Source organism: Guillardia theta, assembly GCF_000315625.1.
Source record: "Guillardia theta CCMP2712 unplaced genomic scaffold GUITHscaffold_124, whole genome shotgun sequence".
Classification (NCBI taxonomy): domain Eukaryota; class Cryptophyceae; order Pyrenomonadales; family Geminigeraceae; genus Guillardia; species Guillardia theta.
The window spans coordinates 74,274-102,246 of NW_005434550.1; the positions used below are offsets into that span (position 1 = coordinate 74,274).

Here is a 27,973-nt window from a genome sequence, read left to right on the forward strand (position 1 = left end):
AGTCAGACAGGTACTTGATACACTGTCGTTTATTTGCATCTGCGCTGAGAATGTTCTTCTGAGTTTCATTCTTCTGGCCAACAAGTTGCTCGAACATCTGACGTTCATGGTCAGATTTCAATTTCTCATATTCTTCAGAGATAGATTGCAACTTGCTGATCACAGGCTGGAAATGAAGGTCCTTGATGGCAAGCTCGTTCTGTGCTCTGAAACCCCATTGCTCCACGTTGGAGAAAACACCTTTCATGCTCGCCATGCTGTCTTGCGCTCCCCTCCCTTCAAGCCGGCGATCTTATTGCTTCAAGTATCTTCAGAGCCTAAGGGCTCTCAAGCCGTGTAATCTCCTTCGCTTCTTTGCATGCCACCGCTGCTGACGATAGCCATGGCAGCCATCGCAGCCATCGAAGCCATTGTTATCGTTGCAGGTCCTGCCGTTGCCTCAACCTATCGAGTGGTATCAAGACATCGCAATCGAGATCGCCTCAGAGTTGACTCTAAAGACTTTCGGGGACAGAAGTATTTACTAGGAGTACCTATTAAACATTCGTGTCCATGGCAGCACGGCGTTTCCGCGCGGGTCACTCGCCCTGCCGAGGCCCCCTGCCTCCGAGGGCTCGCAACGGGCATTCATGTGCCGGCATCGGTCCGTGCAGCCATGCGCGCGTGAAGGAATGCTGGCAAGAAGAGGAGCAGGAGATATGTGTAGGCCTCCCTTGCTCAGAGGGATAGATCGGCGACTTGAGACAGCTTGAGGACAAAGAGGATCGAGCTCTGAGCATTCCTTGCTGTTTCTTTAAAATGTTTTCCTGCCAGCGTTTGTTTGCAAGTGTCTGACTCAGATCTGCTAGCCTGCCTTTTTGCAAGCATGTACTCCTACAATCAGATCAACTTGAAGAACACCAGCTTCTCGCACATGCCAAATGCAAGGTAAACTTTCTCTCTGAAACACTGATGACTTTGAACTCATCATACTTTCCTTTCAGAAATGCAGTCATGGTGCAGCCTGTCATGTAGTAAGACTCTTTCAATGCTCGTCTGTTTTCTAACATTCGCTTTCTGCAGCTCTCCTCGTCGACAAGACGTGACCTATGAATATTCACAGCCTCGCTATCATGCAAGCAACGTGCTTGTCAGCCCTCGCAATCATTACGGTGAGCGTGTCAGGAGACGGGATGTTTCAGCGAGGTGATGAACGTCCTTGCAGTCTTCAGCGCATCCAACAACATTGTTTCTGGGGTGAGTTGTCTTGTCTGAGTGCGACAGCCTCACACCCTGCAGACGCAATCAAACCGCAGCTCGTTCGAATTTCTTCCGGATTTGAGGGAGCAGAACACCAGGAGCTCCTTTGACAGCAGTATGCTTGAAAGCAATCGGACGCGATATCTCAACTCGTCTGAGATGGCTTGGCATCCACCTCCCTTCCGACCTCAAGCACCTGCCCCTGCCCCTGCCCCTGCCCCTGCCCCTGCCCCTGCCCTTCTGAAACGTGTTCCTGCACCTCGTTTGCTCAGAAAAGACGAGATTAGTGTGCAAAATTTGGCTTCATACCAGTACACAGCCAACCAACTTGATGCAACTAGCAAGACAAGCAAGAGCAATGGAAAGCTTGAACAAGAGGTTCAACCTTTTCGCTCTTTTCTTCAAAAGTCAAATGATGCAAAACTTGCAATTGATTCAGGCTTGGGAAGTTCGTAAGCATGGCGAGGAGACAAAGTTAGAAACATCAAAGATTTTGCAGACTGGCCTGATTTTAGACTTTTCCACCGTAGTTTCTCTCATTCGTCGGCAAATTTGACTTTACTTACAGATTGGTGCGATTCGAGTCATTTCAGTCCTTCCAGGATCACCTGCATCGACACTTACCCGCATCAAGGCAAAGGATGTAAGAAACTCATCTCAGTGATCATTTTCCAGTCTTTTAATTTGTCTTGCAGCAAATCATTTCAATTAACAGCAAACCTGTCGAAGATATGAAAATTCCTGAAATCGTAAAAAGCTTTAAAGGTATGCGATAATCAGCTCAGTTTTGTGATTATATGATGATTGTGCTTGAAGATGAGCCAGATCGGAATTTTGTTACTTTGGAACTCAGGAATGATGAGGGATCGTTCTTTGCAACAATTCCATTGTCTATGACGAATAGCAATTTATATTTGTACTCCAATGAAAACTCAGGTATACCAAGACACTCGTCATTTCTGCAATGATGGTTTTCAAAATCAGATGTTGCACAATCAGATTACATTGGAATTCCCCAGAGATACACGAATGAAGCGTATGTACAATCAAGGAAGCAGATGCAGCGTGAAAATGAGTACGAAGATGGTGGTCAAAGGAATGCAAATAATCCTCAAGATGAGAATTCAGCCCCCTTGACCTTGGGAGAGGTTTGTATCATCCTCATGGAGAGTGTGCAGTACGTCGAACTACAAGGAATGAATTTTCAAAACGCTCTCTTCAACGACATTATGAAAGCTTTCAATTTCATGAACTTTGAACTCGAATTATTGGAATGCGAGAATGGCAGGGAACCATTCACCATCAAGTGTAGGTTAGCAATGAAGTCCCTCTTGCAGATGGAAGCAGGTCGTTCTAGTCCTCATGGTGGAGAATACCAAGTGATAGACTAACCTTGCTGCACAGAATTTGAAACGACTATTCGACGACTGCGCATGAAGAAAGAAGAAGTCTCGAATACTCTCAAGCAACTTCCAGTCACTCGAAGAGGTAGTTGCGTGGAGCTCTTCTTCTGTATGAAAGTCACTCGCATTGGTAGCAATCTTCTTCAGCCTTGAGTTCACAACGGGCGACAAAATTCTGTTCATGGACTCAGATGGTTCATCAGATGAGAACAACTTTAGCTCAGGCAGTTCACCAGGTCACTCCCTCTTGAACCTTCTCTCCCAGGTGATGCCCTTACAAGACTCTATGAACCTGACGTCTTTCCAGCTGAAAAAAGTCAACATGTCATCAAATGGAGCTTCAGACGAGCTTTACAGAGATTCTCAGAGCGTGAACAGCTCAATCAATCAAGGCATTGAAAACGAAATTCGCAAAACGTTCGAAGAGACTTCTCAAGTCAAACATGAGACAGAGAAAATGAAGGGAAGAAGCTTGAATCCTGAAGAATCATTGACGTTCATGACGTGAGATTGTGGAGAGTAAGTTTGATAATAAAAGGAGGTAACGACCACAAGAATGTATTTACTCCACCCTGTTTCTATTCTGACTTCACTTCTAGTCTGTTTCTATCTACATTATCAGTCTGCATTTCAAAATCAGATGAAGCGTTATGAGTAGAATTCATACATCAGGAATGAAAGGCACATTGGTTCCTGTGTAAAAGTGTTCCACGAAGTTGTATCTGAATGTTTGCTATCACTGAATCGCTTGCGATAAATGTTTTTCGGCATACTGAATATCATCATCGAGGAGACGTTCTTGCAGCTTAACGAGGCTCAAAGCCAATTCAAACTTGTTTAGGCGATTCTCGTTGATATCTCTAAGCACGTCACAAATATCATCTAAAACCATGTGTTGGGAATTCAAGACGATCTGAGAAGACGATTGTTAGATACAAAAGATTTCAATCTGAATCTACTCCACACCAGCAATCTCCCCATACTGATGAGGATAGATGGCAATTGCCCGCTCGCCGATGGTTTGTCTTGCTGTTCCAGGAGCATCACAATAACCTAACAAACGCGACCGATGAAACAAGGAGGACCGAGATAAAAACAAATACCATGTCGAATATCAAATTTGAGATGGTGGTCAACACCACACTAAAATCCTTCAAACTTGGATTTACTGACTTCTGGAAAATCTGGATAAAGGCTCTGTAAATTTCAATATGGCATATCTTTGTTCATACCTGGACGGCAATTACTATCATTCTCCAGGAGGTAGACAGGTTCAAAACAGAAAAAGCTGTCAGATACAGTATATCCTGCATCCATGTCACTTGACCCATATGCATACATGTGAGATTTTTTTATCAACCTGGATCGCTGGAATAACATGCGAGAGCAAGATTGTGTTCCAATTTACATTCTTATACATATGTTTTGCTATTATCACGGCAGGAGACAATGCTGCTGTAACGAAAGCAAGGAGGACTCCAATTATCACTAGAGAGACCGGTACAGATAGCAAGAAGCATTCCTTCCAGCAAAAGTACAACCATAGCAAGTCCTATCCACATCACTTCAGTCGTGACAAGAAGCCCACATCCAGACAGACCAGCAGATTGATGTCAATCCACCTGCAACTGTTTCAGCTGTGAAGGCAGTGGCTATCGAGCTACTTCACCTATTCTTTATCATGTTGTCATCGGTGATCCTCAAAATTCCGGTGTATTGACTCCAGATGTTGTACGCGTACAACGCAAGAGTGGCGCAGGACATGACGGTAGCTGAGGAGTCAAAATGCTCTTCTCGTTTGCTTGTCAAGTATCTGTGTGCCTTGAACATCTCAACCATGCCAGCTCATGTGAAACTCGTACTTGAATGTTCCAAATCGAATGGCTGGACGATCGAGCCCTGGAGCAAGAGTTTGATTGTTGACGACAGCTCCAGCCTCTTGTTCACCTTTCAGTATGACGTTATCAGCAGATCTGCAGATGATAGTTACAATCAAACGAATATTAATCGCTTTACAGGTCATTCCTTTCTGCTCGCTCCCTCAGTCTTTCGACATATCTCGAGACCAGAGGTTCGTCCTCGCAACTCTGAGACCATGGACACGTCGCAATAGTAAGACGTTTTGTCACGCAAGAACATTTCTGCACCTCCAAAGCAACTTCATTCCAGCTGTATAGACATCAACTATTGCATGCTCATCGACTTGATCTGACTTACCCCTTCTCCACTTGATCTACTTTTTCAAGCGCTTTGATAAATTCCCAGTACCTGATGCACCTTTTCCGTTACTGAACTTCAAACCTTCGCTCATACGCTTTTTGTCCAATTTCGCTCCTCTTGCATTCTGCCATTGATGTTGTATCCTGTGAAGTTTTTCAGCATTCTGTCACAACAAAGATGAAAGTTGTACTTGTCCGTAACAATTCGGCCGATACTTGAAGTGTTTGGAAGGGATGAACTCGGAAAGAATCTGATGAATCATGTTCATCATGCTCCACTGAGATGAGAGGCAAGGGAGGAAGGTAGAAGATCGACCTGCGAGTCGGCGATGAATCGCTGTTCTCTGGGAATCATTCGACGTAATCGAAGCATAGTCACTTTGTGGTAGGCTCCGTCACTGCCAGCGGTGCCCCTCATCCCCCTCAACCTAGTCTACCCCACATGCCTCCACATACCCACGTTCATCCACCCCTGGTCTCAGCCTCTGCCAGACCCACTACCCACCCTGCTCCACTACCCTTGCTCCACCCCTTGCTCCACCCCTGGCTTCCCCGCTGGGTGCATCCCTGGCTTCCTGCAATCCGCTATCCCGCTGCTCGACTAGCCATCCTTGAGTCACTTGCTGCTCCGTCTGCTGGGAACTCCTGTCTTGGAGCTCTTCTTGCCTCAGTTCCTGCTTTACTCGTGTCTCTTGCTCTCCTCCCCCTTTTCCTCCATCCCATGCCGCCTCGACAGATGGCAGAGGATACCCGAAGTTAACGGTTCCCCAGGCGAGAGATCTGCATCCATTGCGCGTGATTGCACGCCATGCTTCTAGAAGCTGTTGAGGTGCAGGTCATGGCGATACAAACTGTCGAAGAGATGCTAAGGAGGAAGTTGGAAGAGTTTATTTCACAGCAAAGGCAATATGCCAAGGTAGAATGTTTCCGACGATCGATGATCGCATCTCGTCTTATAGTTTGCTTTTACTAAATCAGGTAACTGAGGAGACGCTCGCAAGACTCAAAGCACAAAATGAAGATCTGAAGAGGCAATTAGAAGAAAAGGAAAGATCTGAATCTAGCGATTGCTATCAATTAGGAAGGCAAAAGGTGATTGTACGGTGTTTTCCTCGCGTCTCAATGAGATTTATGCCAGAAAATCCAAGATATCGTGTGGAGAGATTGGATTTATTTAAAGACAGCAATCCCGAGAATCGTTTGCCCAACGTTTTTCGATTGGAACATGTATTGCAGTGCAAGGGCTCGGACGTCCAAGATTGCTCAGAAGGTGAGATTTCAGCAATCATTTGCGAAATGAATCTTCGAATGCAGTTCCGAAGAAAAGTCTTGCATTTGTTGCAAAGCAAATATTTGATTGTCTGGTCAGAGGTTTCGGCGAGACAATCAATGCTTTCAAAAGGAATCAAAAGAATGAAAAGGAGGATTGAAATCAGTCTATCGCACTACGCGATCTCTTGCTGGCATGGGTCGTCGATGGAAACTCCATGTTTTAAAGGAGAAGAGCATGCCACTAAATGCCTGCCGGTGAGGCAGAAACACTCCCTCTTCAGGATGATGACCGAATGGCTCATCAATACCAGAAAGAGATGTCGACAAAGGAGGATTGTAGCATGGTTTGACAACAGGCGATCTTATTTTCGGATAAAACAAGCTTTTACATCCATGAAGCACAAAGAAGAAGAATTTGATTCATTATTGATGGACTACTTTCGTTTCAACAACAAATTTTTTACGGAATGGAGAATTCAGTCAGCTCATCAGTGCAATCTCAGGAAGAAAATTGATTCATTTGCAGAACGCAAGCGTTACATGTCTCGATCAGTTTACTTTAGACATTGGAGTTTCTGCAGAGGAATTGTACATGAAATTGACTTGGTATCGACAATTGAGTTTCTTACAACAAAGAGGGCAGATGTATGTACTCGGATTATCAGACTTTTACACCAGGCAACCAAGACACATGTCATTGAAAATATATTTGATCTTTGGCGACAAAAAGCCAACCGATCCTGCAGCAACAGAAAGCAAGCGAAGAAAACCCGGGTTGCGGTGTCATATCATATCTTGCTTGCTTCGTGGTCGAATTGGACTGGTGGATTGCACTACAGAAAAAGTCTGCATATGAAATCCTTAGTGCTTGGAGGGATGAGCGACCGTCAGATGATACGTGATTCAATGAGACGTTGGCAGGAGTGCTTGTGGTTTCAAAGAGATCATTCTGAGAGAATGAAAAGAATAGTTGCATTCAAAACAAGAAGGACGATTCGATTGGTGTGGTTGAGATGGCGTGAACGTATTTGTGATACAATCCTGCTAATGACGAAAGAGAGACACATTCATCAAGCTCATGATTTGTATTCAGTACGGAACTGCGTTCGACATTGGGAATATTGTTCACTTCTCGGTAAATTATTGAAGAAGATTCGCATCACGCTACTCAGGTTATCCACGAGAAGATGGCTTTCAACTTGGTTTCAAAGGTCGAAACTTTCGTCTACACGATCGACTATCATGAGACAGTTTCATACCAAAAAACTCAAGAGACTGAAACGACGTTCTGTTTTGATTTGGAAACATCAACATGTACATACTCTTTTTCGAAGGTTTCAGCTTAATCAAACACTTCAAAATCTAGCAATCTTGAAGCTTCAAAGGCAGATTGTTTCCGAATCACAAAAGAGTGAAGATATCTCCATGAAGGCAAGTGAATCACTATCCCGAAGATTCGATCACAGAAGGAAACGAATTTACTTTTCGTCATGGGTTGAAGAGTCAAAGTCATTTGAAGAGAGAATTAGTTTATCCCTCTTGACATATGTGAGGTTTGAAAGCATGATGTTGGCCAGAAGTCACATTCCAGTTGTCTTTGGATGTGCCTTCCTCAAAGTGAAATGGACCATCATCACCAACAAAAACATTATCTCAAAATGGAGAGACTTTGTGCGGCAAAAGAGAAGCTGTCTTGTAGGATTCTTGCAAACATGGAAACATTTCCATGCGATGAGGAAGAAAATGGAGTTTTTCAAAAATAATTCGAGGTCACAATCTCGCTTCAAAGCGCATCCGCTTGTGCATGGCACGAAGTTTCAGAGTGTCTTGAATTCCTTTCTGTTCGAGCAGCATTGCATCATGCGATACAGAATGATATGTTTGGAGAGATGGAAATGGTTGACCAAAATGAAGAAAGTTTTCAACACGTTTGAACGAAGGATATCTCGCAATTCGACACGGAGAAGATTTTCAGAGTGGAGGACAAAAAGCACGAATTCCAACAGCCTTCTAGCAAATCAGACGATCTCGTTGATGGAATGTGATAAGCGGATTCTGATATGTCATTCCATCTCTTGTATGCAAATCTCTGACAACCTTGAACTCTTCTTGAACCAGTTCTTCAGCAAGTGGAGGAGGCAGTCTCTTCTTTTGCGATTTTACTTCAGTCTGGCGCTGGTTGAATTCGCTTCAACCTCTCGCGGCCCGTGCATGAAGCGACTCTACTTGACGAGGTGGCGATCCTACTGCGATGGCACTTGTTGCCTCTGAATCGATTTTCATACTATGATAAAGACCACAAGTGTTCTCTCAATTTTGAGGCCTTCGAGCCGGCTACTACTGACTCTCAGTGAGTGACTTGTGGCGGTGGGCAACGTCACTGCCGTGGCTCAGTACGGTTACGGTCATGGTCCGACAGCCGGGGCCAGCCACATGCCGGCTGAGTGGCCCCGGCGCCGCGGCCATCCCTGGCCGCCCGGCCGGCCACTACCGCCCGGCCGCCGCACTGTTTGTCCCGGGATAGTTCAACGACTTTCAGTTGCTATGTAACGGCTGCGACGGATTCAAGAAAATGTTGTCGTCCCGACTCATGGCTGCAGTCACAGGCCACGAAGCAGCATGCTCTAACTTACAGCTGACTTAGAGGGAGAGGGAGAGGGAGGGAGGGAGGGAAAGCAGCAACAGAAGTCAGAGTCGGAGATAGTGAATAGGATGAAGCATAGAAGTAGTGCAGGGAGTATGACGGTGTCGAGGAAAGGGATGAAAGAGCATCATGTCTAGAATGATCAGATTGAGCCACAAAAAGGACCCTCATCTGATCTTTTGCTTTTGGTTGCCATGAATCGAACTGGATCAAAAGAAGGGCAGTGAGAAGTAGATGTAATCTCCTATGCACCGGATTCGGTGCATAGGAGATCTTACAAGGAATTTGGAATTCCTTGTAAGCAATCGACCAGGCTAAGTTCCAAATTCCTTGTAAGATCTTACTAAAAATGTAAGATCTTACAAGGAATTTGGAACTTAGCCTGGTCGATTGCTCTTTTGTATAAACTCATAACTCGAGGATGTCAAAACTCTAACATATCTCCAGATCTTTATCAGAATGGCTTGATTTCATTCTGTTTAACATTTGTTCATGGCTTCAGTCTTGAAGAAGCAGGTAAGCAAGAGTCACATGCGATTTCTATCTGATCATTATTCAAGACGTTTTCCAAAGAACAACGTCAGAAGCGCAATTATCTGATTCACTGGCTATATATTCGGAAGGAATATGATGAGTGCTTGGAATTGATAGACGATACTCTCAAGAAAGTGGATCAATTAGCTGAATATCCCTTGTTTATCAAGGTCGTGACTTTTCGATCTACATCTTATGATTCTGATCTACCATCAGGGTTTGATAACAAGACATCAGGGAAAGATACATGAGTCGCTTTCTTTGTTCCAACAGGCAGGGCAGATCAATCCCAGGAATGTAGAAACGATCAAACAGGCAGCTCTCCAATGATCCTCAGGTCTTGTTTGACACTTCTTTCAGATCAGCCGATCCTTGTTTCTCCTCGGAAGACACAAGGCTGCTTCTGAAGTGCTGGACGAGGCGATCCGGTTGGGCTTCACGGAGGACTGGGAGATCTGGCACAACAAGGGCATGTGCCTGAGCCAACTGAAGAGGCTCGAGGACGCAAAGGACGCACTGATGCGAGCGAACTCAATCCAGAGGCACGACTGCACCTTCATTCAGCTTGGCCAGATCCTCACGCAGGAGGAGAAATATCAGGAGGCTATCGATGTTTACCTGGAAGCGCTGGAATTTTCGCCGGAGAACCCTGAGCTGTTAGTTGATGGATGAGTTGGTAACTTGTGCTGATTTTCGCTTCAACTCACACAGGTTGACCACCGTCGGACTTCTCTATCTCCGCACTGGCGAAAACTTCCGTGCCTTCGACTTCCTTGGGAACAGTCTGACGCATGATCCTCGAAACTCTAAGACAATCCTTGCGGCCGGTGAAGACAAGAGTTGTCGCCTGCGGTGCTTGTCCTGATGCATCCATGCAGGATCGATCATACAAGATCATTCCGACATGGACGTCGCTCTCGTGAAGTATCGTGTTGCTGCTGTTCAGACCCCGAACTCCGCACAGCTGTGGAACAACATCGGCATGTGCTTCTTCGGCAAGCAGGTTGGCCTCCGTGTGTGCGTCTGCTTGTTTTCACCTCTCCCTCCAGCGGCATGTGGCTGCCATCGCGTGCCTGAAGAAAGCACTTTACCTCGACCCCTTCGAGTGGATCATCTCATACAACTTGGGTCTCGTCCACCTGCATACAGGTGCTGTATCCTTGGAGAAGACAAGATCTGATGTGAAGCTGCAGAGCAATATGCTTCTGCCTTCCACTATTTCAGCTCCTCCATCAACCTCAAGCCGGACTTCCCTTCTTCTTACATGTTCCTCTCCCTCCTAGCACTGACTCCAACGCTCATTTCATGCTGCACCTCCAGGCAGCTGGCGATCGCTCTGTCACGGCTGGACGACTACGACAATGCGTGTGCCGCATACGAGAAGGTGATGATCCCCTTACTAGTGAGAGCTGAAGTGGAGCAGGCGATCGAGATGGATAGCGACTTTCTTTTCCACCTCAATTATGCTGTAATGCTTGTGAACAACGGTCAGGTGGACAAGGTGAGAGTCACAGAAACATAGAACATGCTGCTTCTGCTGTTGTTTGTAGTGCTAGTGTTAGTGAAGGAGCTCTTCGTGATGTTGCTTGACGTTGGCGATGACGATGATCATGGAAATGTCGTCTGTGGTATGTCGATAACGTTGAGCAGGCAAGGGAGCAGTTCGATCAGTTCGAGGCGCTCTATGCAGAGGTTGTTCTCCTGCACCTCGTGAGGTTGTGCTGACTGGCTTGCAGGCGGACGAGGAGACGAAGAATTCGGACAAAGACGTTGGGGTCATGCGATCACTGCTGATGAATGTTCTTGGGAGAAACTGACAGATTGACGATGAGTGAAGAAAAATTAGCCTGACAAGACAAGAAGTCATTTCATCATGATGAGTTCATTCTCTTGCACATGATCTTCCACGTTCTATCTTTGGGAGAGTCGCAGTCTTGTTCAAAACCAACTGCAATGGAGTGTCAGGGTAAAAAGCGACGTCAAAGCCCGCGCACGTCGTTTGTAAAATCTCATCGCCCCCTCGTTCTCAGTGAAGACTGTCAGGCAAATGGCATCCAGCCCTCGCTCCTTGCAAATATTTTCCACCTGCTCCACGAGCTGACGAGAGCACTAAAGCAGGCACTTCTCACCGTTGTCATCAAGGCTCGCCCAATTCCGAGCCCCTGGAAGAGAGCGTCGATCTGTATCTCGTACACGTACACCACCTGTTGTTCCCCGTCACCTCATGTTGGCTTGCAAGCTGCTACCGGCTCGCGAGCTTCTTGTACGTAACGGTAATGGACAAAGGCGATTGGATCCCTGCTTTTGTCCTGGACGTGATAGGCGATCACGAACCTAGCTCTGCGAGAGACAAGCTCCTCGCGCTTCTTCTCCTCGTCCCAACCCCAGCTGCCTTCATACAGACTCTTCATGTTCCTCTCCAACAGCATGTACGCCCAAGGTAGCATGTCTCCAAGCGTATCTTGCAGCTCTAGTTCAACATGCTTCTGCTCAAGCTTGCTGTCTGTTCTCGCGATGCCCTCAGGTAAGTTCCTCCTGTACGCGTCCTCTATCAACTGAAATCTCCATCAGACCCTGTTTCCATACTTGGATGAATTATCGAATCAAGTCCAGGGAGGGGAAGGGACAATCGCACTAAGGGAAACTAGAAGCATCAAGGAAACATGGGGAGACAAAGAATCTGAGGTGCGTGTTTTGAGGGGAATGTTGAGAGACGAGAGGAGATACATGCAAGAGGAAGGATGATATTTTTTGTGTTTCACCTTTCTTGATCGCATGCTCTGCTTCAATCTCGCTCGCTTGCTATCACGCCCTCCTCCCGAAATGACGCGCTTCATTGCCCGTCCAAGCTCCACAAATCGATGTGATAGGTTGGGCGCGAAACTCGTTTATTACTCAAGTGGAATGGACACATATGTATACCAACCCGCCTCACCAAGATATCATATAAGAAGAAAAGGGCAGGACAAAGCAGATAAAGAAGGTGACGAACAAACTGATAATTCTGGCATCAATTTCAGCCTGATGTCTGTATATTTCAATGTTTACCGAATGTTGTGAATATTGATATCCAAAATTGAAACCATGTGTGGTCATTAAGAAGTAACCCCAGATTCGACAGTCTTAAGGGTGGGTCCTCAAGATAAGCTGACACCTAACAGGCCGGTAGGTCGTAAAGGCAAAAAAAGAACCCAAGGATGGTGCGCTCGAAAGAAGGGGTAGAGGTCGACAAAAGGAGTGGTGGGGGTTAAGAGCCGGGAAAAGGAGTGGGTGAATGGGGTGATCGAATGTCGGGGACATGAGATGGTGGAAAGCGAATGGAAGCCGGGAGAGGCGAGGAATCAGGAGGGGACCTCCTCAAGGCACTAGAGAGGGGTAGGGGGAAGGGTAGGGGCAAAGGTGGCGATTAGCGATGATTAGAGGCAAGCAGCAAAGGAATTAAAAACACCCAGACAAAGATTAATAGCTTTAAATTCTGTTTAATACTACATATTGAATGGATTAAAAGAGAAAGATCAGATTAAGGAGAGAGATCCGTTATAAATTTTGTGCCCAAGTTAAAACAGAGGGGTGGGGTAGTCAGTTCGTTTCGCCCGAACAGACAACTGTGAATGAGGGTGGGGTGGTCGTAGACCATGGAGCGTATCTCGAGGAAGCTTACCAGTGGGTTGTCAAGATTTGCAAGGGGTGTATGTCTCTCTTGAAGAGGGTAGATGATAGCAAGAACCCTGTCAATAGAGATGAGATTTGGGGGATCTGGTCCGGTGGATGAACTTCACATTATTACAAGGGTGGGTAGTAAGCGAAATGAAAGTGGGTAGGGTGGAGATACAATTTTCGATCAGGAAGGTGGGGTGATCACATGATAGATGGATGGTAGGATGTTCTACAGGTGTCCACCGTGATCTTGACCTTATCTCAACTGATGCATCCATTAATAGAGCTTCCGCCCCTATAAACAAACTGCATTTGATTGACCCTACCTTCTCTCAACAATACCCCACCTATGACGGATTGCGCATTGAGATAGAGACCCCATCATTTATACGTAAATTCATGGAAAAGTGAGGTACAGAGGTGGGGCGAAAGGGAAGACCACCACTTTTGTATACCCTACCCTACCCTTCGATTCTGTACAATTTAGTGCATTTGTGTGGTAAACCAATCAAACTTCCGGAATTCAAAAATAGTGTTTTCCATTGTTGTTTTATCGAAAAGAAACTTTTTCAAAATAGTGTTATCGAAGAAGATTAATTTCGCTTTGCAATTTTATTTTTAGAATATTGATGCATTTGTTACCCCCTACCCTGGACCCTACCTTGGACAAATGGGACCCAGCACACTTCAGCGTCCCCCTCCCCTTAACTCTGAGTACCCTCTTCAATCTTAAAAAAATATGTGTGTACCCCCTTTTTCATCTTCAAATATACCCCTAGTTGGCCTTCATTATTCTCCACCCCATGTGGGTTGTGGACGAGCAAGAAAACTATACTCATACCCTACCCCGCCCCGGCATATACCCACCCCACAAACGTGGAGGGACTCATCAATATAATGCCAAGGGGAAGGCAAAGGAAACAACTGAAATCCCGTCTTCCCTTTCCGTACACGCCACTCCTCCCTTCTGCTCCTCTCCTCTCCTCTTCTCCTCCTCTTCCTTCTTCTCACTCCTATCTCATCCTCTTGCCCTCCAGTCTTCTCCTCGTTCCCTGTCTTTCGTGCCTTCACGCAACCACTTTCCTTCCTTTGTACTTTCCCTAGTCCTCCTGGTCTTTGTCCCCACTCAACCTTTGTCCTGGATTGCTGCCTCTCAGAATGTTCAAGCGTGAAGAATCGGACTTGCAAGATCTCTTGCTTCAGGGACACATGTTTCCTTTGCCTTGCTCCAATCTGGACTCTCCCAGCGATTCCTTGCTTGGGCTGTCAAGCAACCTCAACACTCCGAGGTTTGCAAATGGCAATGACATTTGCAATCCCGTGATGGATCCATGCCTTGATGAATCGTCCGTCTTGGTCGAAACTCTCAATGTCATCACCTCCTGTTGGATCTCAGATTGGTCCGAGGCTGTATCGTTGAAGCGCCCCCTGTCACCAGCCGAGGGCGTTCACCAGCCAGGGTGGGACGTGGAGTCCTTGGACTGCATGTTGGCATCGGATGAGATGGAACGCGAGTCAAAGCGCATCAAGCTTGACTGGGCTACTGGTGATCAAGGTGATGCCCAAGTAACGGAGATCAAGATCGAGACGCCGCAAGGGTTCCTGCAGCTCGGATTCGAGTCTCCTAATGATGGCAACGCACTGCTTTCGTGGTCTTACGCAGTTCAGAATCAGCTGACGAACCAGAAGAATGCTGATGAAGCGAAACCTGAAGTGAAGAACGAAGACACAGTCAAGGCGGAAGTTAAGGAGGAAATTCGTGAGCAACAGCCCCAACGTGCTGAACAGAGTGCGATTGTCTACAGCACTGAGAGCTCGTCGTGCTCTGACTCTGATGACAAGTCAGAAGAACGGTTCTCTCAACGAGCGCTAGAGACCAACCGCGGAAAGCACATTCGCTCAAACCCTGACATGCAGAAGACAGCCAGGGCTGGTCAGGTTCACTGGCACGAACAAGTACGAAGGATGAGAGAGGAATACGAGGTGAACCGAACCATGGATGTCCATCCTTCGTTTGCGGAGCAGAAGAGCACTTGTTCCTTTCTCAATCTCAAGTGCCAGAAGGAGAGCCTCCTGTTGTTTCTTCACAGGGCGATGCAGAGAGAGATCATCACCCCTCTGCAGTTCGTGCATCCGGCTGATGAGAAGATGGGATTCCTTGGATGGACCGGCTTTTACATCAAGCCGGGCTGTGGCGCTCAGTTCCGCTCCGAGGTCGAAGCAATGTTCCCAGAAGTCCCCAAGGTCAACACCTTGTACCATCTCTTCAGAAGGGTACGTCTTGTTCCTTGCGATTGGCGTAAGGCTTGGAAGGGAGAAGTTCCTTTCTCGTGGAATCCTGATATCAAGTGCATGGAGTACGGAATCGGTGACATCGGATCTTGTGCTTGAAAATATCCAAACCAGAGATCGCAGGGAATTTTGTATAAGTAGTTTAATCCAAAATCAGTTGTACATCTCTCACAATGTTTGTAAATGCATCACCAGTAAAAACTGCTACATGGAACAACCGTATGTGACTGCCAGAAGAATGACACAGCTCATGCATCAGCAATGTGCTCGTCTGTGTATTGGAAAGCAGGTGGCTTGTTGTCGAAGCTGGAGTATCCGGGAACAGTTCCATACATGCTGCTGCTGCCTGGTCCCACGCTGTGCTCTGTGAAAGCAGATGTGAGATGAAAGCAATAGCATCACTCAGGCTCGCTCACCATCCGGCATCTGTTGGTATGGCATCTGACTTCCGTACTGAAATCCGTAATCACCATTCTGAGCGATGGGAGGGCTGGAAGAGGCCAGGAGTTGCTGCGTCCCATAAGGAGCAGATTGCACCATGCCATAGGGCATCGTTGACTGTGTCATGTACTGCGTCACTGCAGGCCTCGTCACATACTGCACCCGGCTCGGTGATTGCACGTATGACACTGAAGGAACCGAAGACGTCACTGCTTGCTGGCGGTGCTGTTGCATCAGCATTTTAACAAGAATACCATGCCACCCCTTACCGACTCTTGCTGGTAATACTCAGTAGTCCATCGGAGATCCACCTGCAAGACAAAACTGATTCACAATCTGATTACTTGAGCTGCATCCCGCTTGACCTCTTGTGGCGTAGTTTGCTTCACCCCCAAGAAGCGACCTTGGATAAGTTTTGGACGCTCGTACTCCAGCACCTACTCTTCTTTCACATCCAAGACTGTATGGTCCGCGACGGACCTGCTGAGATTCAACAATCTTCTGGCCCTCGACCACCTTGTTCACTGTTCTCTGCATTGTCTGGACAGTCTGCAGAATTGTCACTTGAATTTGCTTGCAAAAACATTTCGGCGTTACTCGGACGGGCTTCTGCGTCGTGACTTGTTGGGTGGTCATGACGGTTTCTGGAACCATCTTGATCCGAGTTTGGGGAACCTTGAGACCAGGAGTCAAGAGGCGCTTCTCTCAATGCGGACTTGTCACCATGACAGTCTCCTTCACTTGCACCATTCTTTGACGCGGAACTTGAACTTGCTTCACCTGCCAGAGTCTTGTTGAGAAGCTGCAGAGGTGGATATTCCTCGTGGTAACGCACCTCAGGTACTGTAGCAGTTCCATGAACCTGGTACTGCTGGACCTCTGGGATGACAGATCTCACAGGAATCTACCGGACTTTTCATCACCCCCGCCGACAAGTGGAAGCAAGGCCATCTCTTACCACTCCTCGCTGAGGCACGATGTAGCGATCGATGATCGACCCGGTTGAGGTCTTGTAAGATCCTTCGAGCCTGACTGAGGGGGTGAGTGAAAGTGCACTGGACATGTAGCTGAAGTGAGGTGCCATTGCAATCTTTGACCACAGCATCGTGAAGAAATGTATCTATCTCGGGGGACGAGGAATCAGGACGAGGAGGAAGTAGAAAGCAACAAGATGGGCAAAAGTAAAGTAGAAGGAGGTACACTGTTCTCAATGCGAGAGAAATTCATCAGTATTGGATGTGTGAGAGGAAGGTGCTGTGAAGGAGCAACTGCAAAGTGAGGATGCTGTGAGAACGACCGCTGACGCGAGAAGTACGAAACAAGCAAGAAGAGCACTGCCGCCGACGAGGATCATGATGGTGACAAGGCGGTTGAGATGGAGGAGGAGGAGGATGGTTAGACCTGGCTCCTTCAGGGAGGTTGGGAGGAGCGGCTGCTGCGGAGGCGAGCGACATCATCTGAGCCATGAAGCCGAGGACCGTGAGAAGAGGCGAGATGGAGGAAGTCGGGGTTCCTGCTGTCCATATGGTCCAGGGTGGGGGTGGTTGGTAGAACGATGGACTGTGGGGTAGGGTCCGTATCCTAGCATCATATTCACATCCGAGGTAGGGGTTGGTCGAAGGGATCCCTTGGATAACTATGAGGCCCATATGGACCCCCCTCAGGATTCTACCCCTCAGCCACCCGAAGGACCCTCAGCCTGCCACCCCCCCTAGCAGAGCTCCATCGACGGTGGGTGTATCCGCTTGGGAATATACACCCGTTGGGGTACTGAAAATGATCTGAAACCGTCGAGAGGTCTGTTGGAGGACCACCGGTACTATTCCCAATCTTGGCTCCTTGACTCAAGGGTAGGGTTTCTCGGGCCCTACTATCCGATCGCAGGCAGGACCCCCGGCCATCATGCGGACTACCACTGCCAAGCTGCCTGACGGACAACGAAACCAGGGGGTATGGTACTGACTGAGATGGGGTAGGGTAGGCTCACGCATCCGATGACTGGTCATCAGGCCGCTGGGAACTCCAAGGCGAAAGGTCATTGTCCTGGTACTGAACTTTGACTTAACTTTGAGTAAAGACTCAAGTGAAGTTCCGGGGCCGACCCTGGTCGCCGCCGCCGAGCCCGGCCTGTGCCACCGTGGCTCAGAGCTCGGTCCGGCCCGGGCTGCCGGCGCCGGGCCGCCGGCCCAGTAACGGGCCCGGGCCGCCGGCGGAGGCCCGTGAGAGACAGCGTGACTGCAGCTGAGAGAAAACAAGATGTGGGGGGATGTGGTCAATCTTTACGCGACGATGGTGGCCGGGGTATTGAAGTGGATAATGGCGGGGATGCTGCTAATGGCGATGACGCCATGTGCAGTGGGACTGGGCGAAAGTGTTCAACATTCACTGTGCTTGAGGGGCGGAAGTATTGCGCAGCTGGCAGGCCTGAAGGAAACCAAGAAAATGGTTGAGGAGGAGAAGATTGTGTTGGATCCAAAGGAGAAGAGGGAAATGCTGGCAAAAGTCCCCAAAATCGACCACAAAGATGAGTATCAAAAGTTTAAATCGAAGGTCATCCTCCTTGATCCCATGGAGCTTCTGGTATCTGTCAAGGACAGGTTCTGTGGAGCATTCGTCAACGTAAGTTTTTCTTGAGCTTGCTGTGAGTAGCATCTACCTGACCTCTACGTGTTGCTTTTCAGTTGAGAGATTTTGTGCTTGACAACACAGGCAACCTGATATATAAGGCTCTTCCATTCACAATCGCTATCTTGCACCTGCCTTTCTTCAAGGGCGTTACAGAGGGCACTCCTGCATTCGAGTGAGGGGGAGCGGTGAAAAAGTCCCCGCAGGTATGAAATGAGATCTAACGAGATGGTATGAAGGGGTTGAGCGATTAAAGGAAAGGGTGCCAGAGATATGCTGATTTGAAACCTCCCTGCCTTGCCCTGTGCGGCATCCTGACTACCAGCGGCGGGGGAGGAAGGAAGCCGCCAGCTGAAGGGTTGATTAAAAGGCGAGATGGATGTCAATGGGTACTGTCTGACGCAGACAAGTTGGAGGAAACCAGGATATAGGAAGTAAACATGCTATGGTGATGAGAGTGAGGAAGTTGAGGAGGCAGGAGTAGAGTTATGGAGGAAAGATTGGATTCTTAGAAGGCGAAAGGAGTAGGGGGAGAGGAAAATCGACATGGTGAATTAGGGGACGATAGGAGATCGAGACAGAAATGGTTGAGTTTCAGGAGACGAGATTACAGTGACGAGATCTTTATTACTCCTGTTGTAGCATGTCACTTGCTCCATCATCGAGAATCAACAGTCGGCTGATCTAAGCAGTTCGTGTGAGATTCAAAGTCTTCCGCCGTCTCGTCCAAATCCAAATGATTTCTTGCTGAGCGAGCGTGCAAGCCAGAAATTCATAACAAGTGTCATGTGTGGAACAAGCTATCATCACAATCTGATTGCTTTTGTTTCAGCTTGCTCTAATCTGATGGTAAATCCACTGCAGTCCACTGCAATCTTCTTTGACTTGAAGACAATGCTGCACGTGTCGTACATCATCTGCTGTTCCAACTTCGATCTCTCAGCGCATCTTGCCTGTGTCTTCTTCTTGCAATCTTACTCTCTCGATTCCCCTCCCTCTCCTTCATCCCGTCCAAATCCAAGTGACTGAAAATTCCCTCCTCCGGACCTCCTGCAACCTCCCTAGACATCTCGCCATCCCTGCCCTCCTCAGCTCCCCATCCACGATCTGCCAGCTTCTGCCTCTGGTCTCCTCCTCGTCTCTCTCCTCTCTCACCCTCTCCTTCACCGCTTCTTTGCCCTCTCTTGCTCTCCGTCCTCCTTGCATGACTCCCTCCTTACCGCCCTCTTACGGTGATGTTACGCTTCCTCACTTCCTCTCCCTCTAACTCACAACCTGTCCGTCTGTAAGTCTGCCTGTTTGTTCACGTCTGTATCCAAACTCTTGCTGCTCTTCGCAAGTATACAGTTGTTCCCCTCTCTGCTTCCTTGGTTTCTGTTGCTGCCGTTAAAAGCATGGCTGTCGCTCTGCATGCGTACGCGCGACGAGGAGCGTTGGAGCAGATCAGGTAAGAGGAGAGGAGGCAAGCAAGAAGAGCAGCCCACAAGTGTCGCAAGGTACAGTGTAGAGGAGCTGTCCGAAGACGTGAACGCGTTGGACATTCAGCACATGACGGCGATGTGAGCATGTCATGCCGTGTGCTAGTCTCACTCCATCGGTCCCAGGCACTATGCAGCTAAAAGAGGCTTCGCGCACATCGTCCACTACCTCCATGATAAGAGAGCCGACCTTGAGGTCCACTCCCTCGCCTCTCCTGCTCCCTGCTCCTTCTCCTTTCTTCTCCTTGCTCCTCCTCACTTCTCCTTGTTTCTTTTCCTCCCTTCTCTTCTCTCTTCTGGTTATCCTGCACTCTGTCACTTGTCATCCACCTTCTGCATATTCTTGTAAGTGAGTTGCAGATCAAGAACGGGGTAGGTCAAACGGCGCTCACTCTGGCCAGCCAAGCGAATCAACTGGAGGCTGTCGAGGCTTTGCTGAAGCGAGGAGCGAACGCTCAGGCACAGGAGGAGCATGGGATCACAGCATTACACAGGTCAGAGAGAGAGGAGAGAGGAGACAGGAGACAGGAGACAGGAGACAGGAGACAGGAGACAGGAGACAGGAGACAGGAGAGAGGTTGACCTGAAGGGCTGACAATCTCTCTAGAGCTTGTCTCACGGGCAATGAGCTCCTAGTTCGCACTCTCATCAAAGGCAAGGCTGATCCGCTGGCGATCGAAGGGTGGCAGCGCTAGTAGGAGGAGAGGACGTTGACTTTGGAGCCTAGGTTCGCCTTCGAGAGCGCCTTGCACTACGCGGCAAGGGAGGGACACGACGAGGTCAGTTTGTCCTCCTCCGCCCGCCCGCCTTGACGCAGCTGTCAAGATCCTGAGAGCCATCTTAGAGCACGTGAAGCAGCCGCATGACATCCCCGACCATCAAGCGATCGAGGAAGAAAGAGACATGCTGAAGCGAGAGCAGGGAGAGAGCGCGTATCGCTGCGGATTTAGAGCTCGGCGACTCGACGAGAGGAACTCGAGAGGAGAAACAGCGCTGTGAGAGAAGGGGAGGAGGAGGGAGACGTCTGAAGTTATGCTGCAGGCACCTGTCAGCTGCCAACGCTCACTTGCAGTGTGTCAAGGTGCTGCTTCAGATGGGCACGGAGAGCTGGAAGAGGTGGTTCCTGGAGGTGAAGGAGGGCAAGAACGAGGAGACCGCTCTCTTCCTGGCATGCAAGCACGAGCACAATGACGTGGCTCGTTTCCTGCTAGACGAGAAGGCTGACCCCAACACCTCCAATGCGCAAGGACGCAGCCCCATGCATGTCGCGTCACAAGCAAGGAACCTGCCACTGCTCAACTACCTGCTGCGAGCAGGAGGAAACTTCATGCAAGAGACCTTGGACGGGTCCGTTCCTCTCACTCACCTCCATCCCGACAGAAGCCTCCTCCTCAACGCCCTCAGACCCCTCGGCCCGACCCCCTCGCAGGAAGAGGAGAAGCGGAGCTCCGAAGATGTGCTCATGCTGGTGTCTGACGTGGGGGGAGGACGAGCGGCTGACGCGCAAGACTACATGACGAGGAGGAGAATCATGATCGCTGAGACGTTCAAGGCTCACGCGAAGTTGTCGCATGTTGACCCTCAACGTTTTCTCGCCGAGCAAGAGGAGGCTCGCCTGCGTCGCCTGCGGTCGAGGATGGAGCACAAGGCGATGAGCGAGCTAGAGACAAGGTTGCGGGCAGAGACTGCACAGAAGAAGATCGCGAGGTATTGGAAGGACTACCAGAGGCGAAAGGATGAGATGCGGAAGGAGCTACAGAAGAAAAAGCGAAGAGAAGAGGCGGAGAGGGCGAGGAAAGAGAAATATTCCACCAGTCAAGTGAAGACTTGAAGAGTCTCTTTTCACTTCCTCCTGTCATCCACGCAACGAAACCCCCACGCTCATCAGGCCCAAAGCTTCTCCTGCTGTCTTCCTGCCTCCTGCCATCAGTTCCGGCGAGCAGCCTCAGAAGCAACGAACCTCTGCTGGGGTCTCACGTGCAGGAAGAGATTCAATGCCACGTCCCTCATCGACATGTCATGGCAGCGCGAGCGATCGAGCTGACGGTCCTGACCACCTCTCACCCTCTCTCACCTGCCTTCCGCCCCTCTCCTCCGCCAACCTGACAGACTTGTACAGACGGAAAGGAAGCAGCGCTCAAGAAGTAGACGATGCAGCCGAGGGACCACATGTCGGACGAGGAGGAAGACTCTTGACCGTTGAGAACTTCGGGCGCCATGAACTTCCTGTTGCTCTCCAGCAGCTTCTCTTCTCTCCTCCTCCTCACCAGCTGTGCACGTCAGATCAATTCCGATCATGTCGAAAACGTTGATGAGCGACCTGAGCGTATCCAAAGCCTCCGATCTTGACTTGTCCTGCACATGTCAAGAGTATTTTTGATGGCTGCGAGGTGAAAGAGAAGGGGAGGCAGCAAGAACGAGGACGACAGGACGCAGAAGAAGCAGGAGAGGAGGGGCAGGGGAGTACGAAGCAAACCATTGTAACGATGAGGAAGATGAAGAAGAGGGAGAGGAAGACGATTACGATGGGGGAGAAAAGAGCAAGATCAGTTCTGAAGAAAGTCGCAGCGTTTGCCTGACCTTCAATCTTCCATGGACGATGCCGTTGGAATGGAGATGATTCAGCCCATGAAGGATCGCTGCCATGATTTTCCGGATGGCGGTTTCCTCCATGAGACGCTCCTCCTCTTGCCATGTCTTCTGTCGCTCATGCCACAGGTAGGCGATCAGACCTGGCAGTGAGACATGGACGTGACTGAGGGGGAACACAGGGATGTCTACAAACCTTGTAGAGATCCCGCGTCCATCAGTTCATCGACCACCACGACCACCTGCTCTTGTCGCGAATAGCTGCCGCCGTAGCACCTGACCTGTCACGTGCCAACGTCACATGCCGCGAGAGGTCAAGACAGACCCACGAGGTTCGGGTGCCGCATCGTTCTCATCTCTTGCAGCACGTGTCTGAGTTTCTGTACCAACCAGTCAACCCCAACATCTCATGTCACTTTGTTGTTCAACCTTGTGGTCAACCCAGTATTCTTGCAGGTCCAACTCTCTGATCGCAACCGTCTTGGATTCCTTCCCCTTGAACCTCCCCACGTAGACCTGCCAGCCGTTCAGTTCTCGACAGACCCTCAGTCTCGTCAAGCACCTTTGAGTAGGTGCATTGCGGCATCAAGTACAGCTTCTCGTAGTCTAAGTTGCCTCCTAGCAAGCTTCTCTGCCTGCTGTCTTTGAGCACTTCCAGCTCTTCTTGCTCATGCTCGCCTGCCAACTCCCGCCAGGCCTCCAGCTCATGGGCGTCATGTGGGTGTCGCTTTTCCAGGTCTTTCTTTCTCCCGCTTTCTCGCTTCAGCACCTCCGTCGCCAGCGCAGCGTGCGTCAGCTGCGCAAGGTCCTGTGCTTCAGGTCCCCAGCTCGAGCTCTGCGCATCATGATGAGTGCGGGAATCTTCGAGCAAGCGCCATTTCGCCATGGAAGCAGAGCAGAGGCGGATAAAATCTTCTTCCATGTCTTCATCACCCCAATGATGCCCCTTCTGTCGCTCCCCTCTGACCTCTCCCAGGTCAAGGAGGATACGAGAATGGTCTCTTCCTGGTCGTGTAGGAAAGAGATCGTCGAAGAGCAGCTGATCCTCTAGCTCGTCTTCTTGTGACCAGCTCTTCACCTCCGCTTCTTGCGCCACTCCTTCGCTCAGCATCCTCTATCTTTGCTTGCTCGATCCTCACAGTTATCTTGTTGAGGTGTAGGTTGAGAACCTGTGCTGGAATCTCATCTTGTTGTATCCTCCTCTCTCTCTTCCTCTCTCTCTTCCTCTCTTCGCCTTCATTTTCGAAGCATCTTGCATATTTTCCCCTCTTGATTGTTATGGAGGGGTGAAAAGCCTATGATTACGGGGGTAGGGGTAGGCGACAAGGTACATCTCGGATACACTACCGTGAAGGGTGGTGGTGAGAAAGGCAGGGTAGGTATTGCCATGCTTATAGTATCAAGATGGAGGGTAGGGTGATATTAGAGAGGGGGTAGGGGTGATCGGAAGTATGAACGGGGACGAGGGTGAAAATGCGAAGAGTTGCCATCGGCATAAGAACAGGGGGAGGGGAGGGGGAGGGGGAGGAGGAGGAGAAGAAGAAGTTTGAAGAGGAGCAGGGAGACAGGAGGGTGATCAGAATGGCGGGGAAGAGAGCAGCAGGATGGGAGGGGAGGAGCGGCATGCGAGTAGAAGGGTTGGTGGGGAGGTGCGGAGTCGCAGAGGGGCTGGAGCGGAAGTGGAGGAGTAGTTTCATGGGAGCGAGTGTGGAGCTGTGGAGGCAAGAGTGTGGAGGCGGATAAGTCCAAGTGATGGCTCTCATGCTGCTGTTCAGCTCGAGCATGGTGATTGATGCTCTTGACGCAGGTGAAGCTCGTGGGATGTTGACATCCAACCTTGTGAGACCTTCTGGTTCACTCCATGTCAAACTTATCGCCATGCAGATGTCCATGCGCGAGCCGCGGATTGCGATCAACGGGGAGAATGCTGTGCTGCAGTACGTCAGGAGCCACCAGGGCAAGGAGCCATCCAAGACGAGGTGGACGAGGAGGCTGATGGAGGGATGGACGGGCTGACGGTTTGTTGCTGCAGGAACCAAGTGTTTGTGATCCGATGTCACGAGTACGGATGTTTCGACAACGCTGGTTAACCTGAGAACATCAGAGAAGCGAAGCTTTGGCTGCTTCACAAGCATGAAGTGATAAATAACTTGTAGAGTAGGAGACAAGTCCATCAGATCTTTCGCCCTTCACTCCTTGCAAGCCGAAGGGAGGAAGAAGAGTGTTTGCTGTTTCAATGAAGACACGCGCATGTGTGGGTTGCTTGTTACTTGTACATGTTAAAAGATTACAGGGAGGATCGACGTCGACCCATCAGTCCGCAGCCGCTGCCTCGCATTGCGCACGATGGAGCGGCAGAGGGGACACGTCCTCTCCCGTTGCAGCCATTGATGGACACACCTGCCATGCCATAAGGGGAGGAGGAGGAGAGGAGGTTGCAAGTACTCCTCGCAGAAGATGTGCCCGCATCGCACTCGGACGGGGGAGGAGAGCTGCAGGCCCGTCAGCGCCGCAGGAGGATGCGATCGGCTCTCACCGGGTCGTGGCAGATGGTGCAGATGTCTTCCTGAGGGTCCCCCGTGAGCTCGTCAGCTCGCACGTAGCGACCGTAGGGCGTCTGGAGGAGGTCAGGGAGAGGTGAGGGAAGGAGGACAACCTGATGGAAGATGAAGGCCTGGATGGCGGATCGGAGACACTGAATCTTGTCGACGACAGCTGCGGGAGAGGCAGGAAGTGAGGAGCTCATTCGTGGGAAGAGAAGCATCACGAGCAGGAGGAGGGGGTTGTGGATCAGCAGAGGAGGAGGAGAGCAAGGGTGAGAGAGGAGGCGGTGGGTCCCTACAGGTTAGCTTGAGGGTGAGGTAGCAGCCCCTGCAGAGCCATGAGAAATGCTGGAGAAAGAGAGAAACTTCTCTACCGGACAACTCCTGGAAGGTAGAGACCCGTTGGCCAGTGGGTAAGGAACTGAAGCCTGGGAAGCAACGTGGTCAGAAGAGACATGGAAGGAATAGACGCGGGCAGGAAGATGGAGGAGGGGATGGGAGAGAAGATGAAGTAATGAGAGAGGGTGAACGAGATGAGGTAGCCGGTAAGGGAGGAGCCGATGAATCGACGATTCAAGGTCGCACACCAGATGGGGATGGGGATGAGGTCGCGATAGAGCGAGACCAAACACTCTTCCACGTTCATGAGCTGATGCAAGGACCAGTCAACACCATCCTGACTGTCTCATTGACAGACTGACCTGAGAAGTCCTCTGGTGTTGGACAGAGCCTCCCACCACCATCAGGGAGATGGCCTACACGCTTCTCACATGCTCCTCCTTGACAGCATCTTCTCTTCCTCCCCTCCATTCCTCTCCTTCCTCCCGCCCCCCCCTCCCTTCCCCTGTCGCCCTCACCTTGATCAGCATCCCCGCATGGCGAGCAAGAAGATCATCGAGAGTGACGATCCACCTGCAGGCACAGCACGTGAGTAACTCCAAGGCAGCGCACGAGATACTCCTACAAGAGGTCGAAGAAGCCCAGAACCTCTTTCTGCAAAGCCGATCAGTCGCCGAGCCTTCAACATCCTACAGGATCAACCTGATCAAAACTGAAGGACAGGAACACAAAATTGCGCCATAGAGACTCGGTGCCGAAGAGGAAATAGACAGCATAGGCCTGCCAGCTGCTCACAAGGCAGGGACGTTCGTCTATGTGTACCTGCACGACGATGAACCAGACCAAGAAGCTCAGCACATGAAGGTTTCTGTTTTCCTTGAGCGATACCTGATACCATGTCAAACTATCATCACAGGTGCGCTACAAACAAAAAATCTCACTTGCTTCCTCATGATCTCATTGGCCTGCGACAGGAAAATCGACAACCACAGGAAGACAAGAATTCCTGTTCGTGGATACGCAGAGAGCGAGAGAGGGAGGGAGGGAGGGAGGGAGGGAGGGAGAGACAGAGAGAGAGACAGAGAGAGAGAGAGAGAGGGGGGAGGCGGAAAAAGTAAGATCGCAGTCGAAGAGAGCCAGAGCAAGAATATAATTATCACCTCTGCTGTGTTCGTAGATGAACACGCAGATCAACAGGAGAGTCTGTCGGCAAATCCCGTCACGCCATTCCTCTCGTTTCCTCCGGGTACTCACGAAGGGAAATGCACTCTCCAACCAACGAGCAAACGAATGGATTGCTGTCAAATGAATGCCAAAGTCAGAAATTCACACGTCCAACATCATCAGCCATCCACTCCGCTTATCTTAAAAAAACATTCCTTGCACACCTTACCTGGATACATGTCCACTCGAGGAGAACCGTTGGAGGTCGACTCGTTTGCTGCACGAGGCAAACCGAAGTCATCGCTTCCTCGTTCCAGGTCAGCTTGTCGCGATTCTTGCAGGAGAGGAAGCTCCATGTTGGCATCTAGAACATTCGCTCATCCTTCCTCACAGCCTCGTGCTGTTCGCGCACAACCTGAGGGGCTTCCGTTCCCAGTGATTCTCACTTCCGTCATGATGAGATCCCTGCTCTTCTCTCAGCTTCTCCTCCTCCTTCTCCTTGCAACTACCCGGCTGAAGAAGTTTGCGATGCCATCGGCTGACTGCCTGAGCCTCCGTCGCCTGGGGAGCTTCGTGGCTGCAGTCGCTCGATCTCCCTGGACGGAGATGAGAGAGTGAGGGAGTCGAAGGGGAGGAGGGACCTCTGGGTATTCATGATCCAGTCCATCTGCTCCAAATGTCAACGGATCGTCTCCCTCCATGCTCACGAACACACCGGCACTAGCTCTGCCAAACGCTCTTGAAACCTGTCCCGCACGTTGTGATGAGCATGCGCCTCCATCCTGACGACCATCATGTGAGTGCATGAGAGCATTGTCAGTGATGCAGGTACAACCTTGAAGAGCTGGTCTCATGAAGCCTCCCTGACTCCATAAGATCTGCGCCTGGGGAACACATGTTCAGAGTTTGTCTGCCCGACATGCTTTGAGCTGCACGAAGTTCTGGATGCCAATAATTTCCCTCTTACCTTGCTGAGCTGTTTGCAAAACAGAATCAGTTACTCTAAGAGTGATGAATTATCAAGTCACCTGCAGATTCCGACTGTGCGCCGTAGATCCTTCGCAAGAGGTTCATCGAAGCTGAAAGCAATCTTTTAGACATCTCTCAATCTAAGGAACATCTCGCTCCACAATCTAATGATGCTTCCCAAATACTCTGTCTTCTCTATACAAACCCTCTTAAAAGACCTCTTCTCTTTCCTCAACGTTCAATTCTCCTCGCATGTCACACATTTTCGAAACATATGCCACTCTGAATCTTTCAGACAACATGGTGTAGCATCCTCAGAATACTATGGAAGAGCAAAGAAGCATAGTAAGAGAGAGAACCTGGTTGATGCTGGTGCTGGTGCTGTTGCTGGTGCTGTTGGTGCTGGTGCTGGTGCTGTTGTTGCCCCTGCGCTTGCCCCTGCCCCTGCATGCCGTCCAACCCATCTTCACCCATGGCCGACCACCCACCCAGCACTGCGCCAAGAATTAACCCTACCTCCCCTTGTGTCTATCAGATCACCCCACCCACCTCTCTAACAGACTCA

The 27,973-nt window shown here is 49.7% G+C and overlaps 11 protein-coding genes across 11 annotated transcripts; 6 read left to right on the plus strand and 5 right to left on the minus strand.

The window, feature by feature from the left end:
- Positions 1 to 865: 865 nt before the first annotated feature.
- GUITHDRAFT_146384 (hypothetical protein) lies at positions 866 to 3,150 on the plus strand (the record flags this gene model as incomplete). The annotated part of the gene is made up of 12 exons (XM_005822476.1): positions 866 to 927; positions 984 to 1,013; positions 1,103 to 1,151; positions 1,205 to 1,236; positions 1,512 to 1,617; positions 1,808 to 1,882; positions 1,935 to 2,004; positions 2,056 to 2,175; positions 2,239 to 2,586; positions 2,644 to 2,727; positions 2,777 to 2,907; positions 2,950 to 3,150. The coding sequence occupies 12 exons, from the start codon at positions 866 to 868 to the stop codon at positions 3,148 to 3,150; spliced, it is 1,308 nt and encodes a 435-aa protein (XP_005822533.1).
- A 35-nt stretch (positions 3,151 to 3,185) lies between these two features.
- GUITHDRAFT_155446 (hypothetical protein) lies at positions 3,186 to 5,228 on the minus strand. The gene is made up of 16 exons (XM_005822477.1): positions 5,178 to 5,228; positions 5,053 to 5,112; positions 4,956 to 5,005; positions 4,860 to 4,910; positions 4,790 to 4,811; positions 4,668 to 4,729; positions 4,590 to 4,615; positions 4,505 to 4,541; positions 4,312 to 4,455; positions 4,243 to 4,264; positions 4,003 to 4,194; positions 3,875 to 3,949; positions 3,746 to 3,826; positions 3,609 to 3,695; positions 3,310 to 3,555; positions 3,186 to 3,265 (listed from the first exon to the last, which is right to left on the minus strand). The coding sequence occupies exons 1-15, from the start codon at positions 5,214 to 5,216 to the stop codon at positions 3,379 to 3,381; spliced, it is 1,125 nt and encodes a 374-aa protein (XP_005822534.1). The 5' UTR covers positions 5,217 to 5,228; the 3' UTR covers positions 3,186 to 3,265; positions 3,310 to 3,378.
- A 3,994-nt stretch (positions 5,229 to 9,222) lies between these two features.
- On the plus strand, positions 9,223 to 11,162 carry GUITHDRAFT_160194 (hypothetical protein). Its single transcript, XM_005822478.1, has 12 exons — positions 9,223 to 9,293; positions 9,338 to 9,481; positions 9,528 to 9,626; positions 9,672 to 9,967; positions 10,023 to 10,138; positions 10,190 to 10,314; positions 10,361 to 10,460; positions 10,505 to 10,577; positions 10,632 to 10,695; positions 10,735 to 10,812; positions 10,962 to 11,003; positions 11,048 to 11,162. The coding sequence occupies exons 1-12, from the start codon at positions 9,270 to 9,272 to the stop codon at positions 11,126 to 11,128; spliced, it is 1,242 nt and encodes a 413-aa protein (XP_005822535.1). The 5' UTR covers positions 9,223 to 9,269; the 3' UTR covers positions 11,129 to 11,162.
- A 20-nt stretch (positions 11,163 to 11,182) lies between these two features.
- Positions 11,183 to 12,148, minus strand: GUITHDRAFT_118263 (hypothetical protein; the record flags this gene model as incomplete). Its single annotated transcript, XM_005822479.1, has 5 exons — positions 11,183 to 11,259; positions 11,306 to 11,396; positions 11,441 to 11,515; positions 11,558 to 11,866; positions 12,074 to 12,148. The coding sequence occupies 5 exons, from the start codon at positions 12,146 to 12,148 to the stop codon at positions 11,183 to 11,185; spliced, it is 627 nt and encodes a 208-aa protein (XP_005822536.1).
- A 1,755-nt stretch (positions 12,149 to 13,903) lies between these two features.
- Positions 13,904 to 15,472, plus strand: GUITHDRAFT_155449 (hypothetical protein). Its single transcript, XM_005822480.1, has one exon. It carries the CDS (start codon positions 14,127 to 14,129, stop codon positions 15,357 to 15,359), a length of 1,233 nt encoding a protein of 410 aa, XP_005822537.1. The 5' UTR covers positions 13,904 to 14,126; the 3' UTR covers positions 15,360 to 15,472.
- Positions 15,473 to 15,508: 36 nt separating this feature from the next.
- On the minus strand, positions 15,509 to 16,806 carry GUITHDRAFT_118265 (hypothetical protein; the record flags this gene model as incomplete). Its single annotated transcript, XM_005822481.1, has 9 exons — positions 15,509 to 15,624; positions 15,677 to 15,926; positions 15,971 to 16,012; positions 16,067 to 16,138; positions 16,182 to 16,250; positions 16,299 to 16,376; positions 16,425 to 16,481; positions 16,537 to 16,605; positions 16,660 to 16,806. The coding sequence occupies 9 exons, from the start codon at positions 16,804 to 16,806 to the stop codon at positions 15,509 to 15,511; spliced, it is 900 nt and encodes a 299-aa protein (XP_005822538.1).
- A 1,194-nt stretch (positions 16,807 to 18,000) lies between these two features.
- Positions 18,001 to 18,597, plus strand: GUITHDRAFT_155450 (hypothetical protein). Its single transcript, XM_005822482.1, has 2 exons — positions 18,001 to 18,320; positions 18,383 to 18,597. Exons 1-2 carry the CDS (start codon positions 18,042 to 18,044, stop codon positions 18,503 to 18,505), a joined length of 402 nt encoding a protein of 133 aa, XP_005822539.1. The 5' UTR covers positions 18,001 to 18,041; the 3' UTR covers positions 18,506 to 18,597.
- Positions 18,598 to 20,936: 2,339 nt separating this feature from the next.
- On the plus strand, positions 20,937 to 21,179 carry GUITHDRAFT_42180 (hypothetical protein; the record flags this gene model as incomplete). The annotated part of the gene is made up of 1 exon (XM_005822483.1): positions 20,937 to 21,179. A coding segment is annotated over one exon (243 nt), but the record flags the coding sequence as incomplete, so codon positions are not given.
- Positions 21,180 to 22,324: 1,145 nt separating this feature from the next.
- On the minus strand, positions 22,325 to 23,504 carry GUITHDRAFT_146391 (hypothetical protein; the record flags this gene model as incomplete). Its single annotated transcript, XM_005822484.1, has 4 exons — positions 22,325 to 22,536; positions 22,590 to 22,674; positions 22,823 to 22,909; positions 22,956 to 23,504. 4 exons carry the CDS (start codon positions 23,502 to 23,504, stop codon positions 22,325 to 22,327), a joined length of 933 nt encoding a protein of 310 aa, XP_005822541.1.
- A 584-nt stretch (positions 23,505 to 24,088) lies between these two features.
- GUITHDRAFT_118268 (hypothetical protein) lies at positions 24,089 to 24,483 on the plus strand (the record flags this gene model as incomplete). The annotated part of the gene is made up of 4 exons (XM_005822485.1): positions 24,089 to 24,120; positions 24,169 to 24,232; positions 24,278 to 24,372; positions 24,426 to 24,483. 4 exons carry the CDS (start codon positions 24,089 to 24,091, stop codon positions 24,481 to 24,483), a joined length of 249 nt encoding a protein of 82 aa, XP_005822542.1.
- Positions 24,484 to 24,654: 171 nt separating this feature from the next.
- On the minus strand, positions 24,655 to 27,867 carry GUITHDRAFT_155451 (hypothetical protein). The gene is made up of 24 exons (XM_005822486.1): positions 27,768 to 27,867; positions 27,468 to 27,518; positions 27,407 to 27,415; positions 27,275 to 27,323; positions 27,155 to 27,221; positions 27,081 to 27,106; positions 26,949 to 27,035; positions 26,855 to 26,904; positions 26,669 to 26,803; positions 26,530 to 26,573; positions 26,436 to 26,478; positions 26,217 to 26,281; positions 26,098 to 26,163; positions 25,978 to 26,055; positions 25,901 to 25,929; positions 25,794 to 25,848; positions 25,638 to 25,691; positions 25,524 to 25,585; positions 25,311 to 25,364; positions 25,236 to 25,264; positions 25,050 to 25,108; positions 24,930 to 25,010; positions 24,839 to 24,885; positions 24,655 to 24,793 (listed from the first exon to the last, which is right to left on the minus strand). Exons 1-24 carry the CDS (start codon positions 27,856 to 27,858, stop codon positions 24,673 to 24,675), a joined length of 1,452 nt encoding a protein of 483 aa, XP_005822543.1. The 5' UTR covers positions 27,859 to 27,867; the 3' UTR covers positions 24,655 to 24,672.
- Positions 27,868 to 27,973: the final 106 nt, after the last annotated feature.

Excerpts from the sequence above, each read along its gene's own strand:
- GUITHDRAFT_155446 (XM_005822477.1), bottom strand. The coding sequence starts at position 5,216 with ATGATTCCCAGAGAACAGCGATTCATCGCCGACTCGCAG. Across the intron at positions 4,730-4,789 it reads GGAATGAAGTTGCTTTGGAG|AGTTGCGAGGACGAACCTCT; the intron begins GTGCAGAAATGT and ends CCATGGTCTCAG. Across the intron at positions 3,950-4,002 it reads ATGTTATTCCAGCGATCCAG|GATATACTGTATCTGACAGC; the intron begins GTTGATAAAAAA and ends ACATGGATGCAG.
- GUITHDRAFT_155451 (XM_005822486.1), bottom strand. The coding sequence starts at position 27,858 with ATGCAGGGGCAGGGGCAAGCGCAGGGGCAACAACAGCACCAGCACCAG. Across the intron at positions 26,574-26,668 it reads TCGAGTGGACATGTATCCAG|CAATCCATTCGTTTGCTCGT; the intron begins GTAAGGTGTGCA and ends TTCATTTGACAG. Across the intron at positions 25,265-25,310 it reads TACCTTCCAGGAGTTGTCCG|GGGCTGCTACCTCACCCTCA; the intron begins GTAGAGAAGTTT and ends ATGGCTCTGCAG.
- GUITHDRAFT_160194 (XM_005822478.1), top strand. The coding sequence starts at position 9,270 with ATGGCTTCAGTCTTGAAGAAGCAG. Across the intron at positions 10,315-10,360 it reads TGTGCTTCTTCGGCAAGCAG|CGGCATGTGGCTGCCATCGC; the intron begins GTTGGCCTCCGT and ends CTCTCCCTCCAG. Across the intron at positions 10,578-10,631 it reads GACTTCCCTTCTTCTTACAT|GCAGCTGGCGATCGCTCTGT; the intron begins GTTCCTCTCCCT and ends CTGCACCTCCAG.
- GUITHDRAFT_155449 (XM_005822480.1), top strand. The coding sequence starts at position 14,127 with ATGTTCAAGCGTGAAGAATCGGACTTGCAAGATCTCTTGCTTCAGGGA.
- GUITHDRAFT_155450 (XM_005822482.1), top strand. The coding sequence starts at position 18,042 with ATGACGCCATGTGCAGTGGGACTGGGCGAAAGTGTTCAACATTCACTG. Across the intron at positions 18,321-18,382 it reads TCTGTGGAGCATTCGTCAAC|TTGAGAGATTTTGTGCTTGA; the intron begins GTAAGTTTTTCT and ends GTTGCTTTTCAG.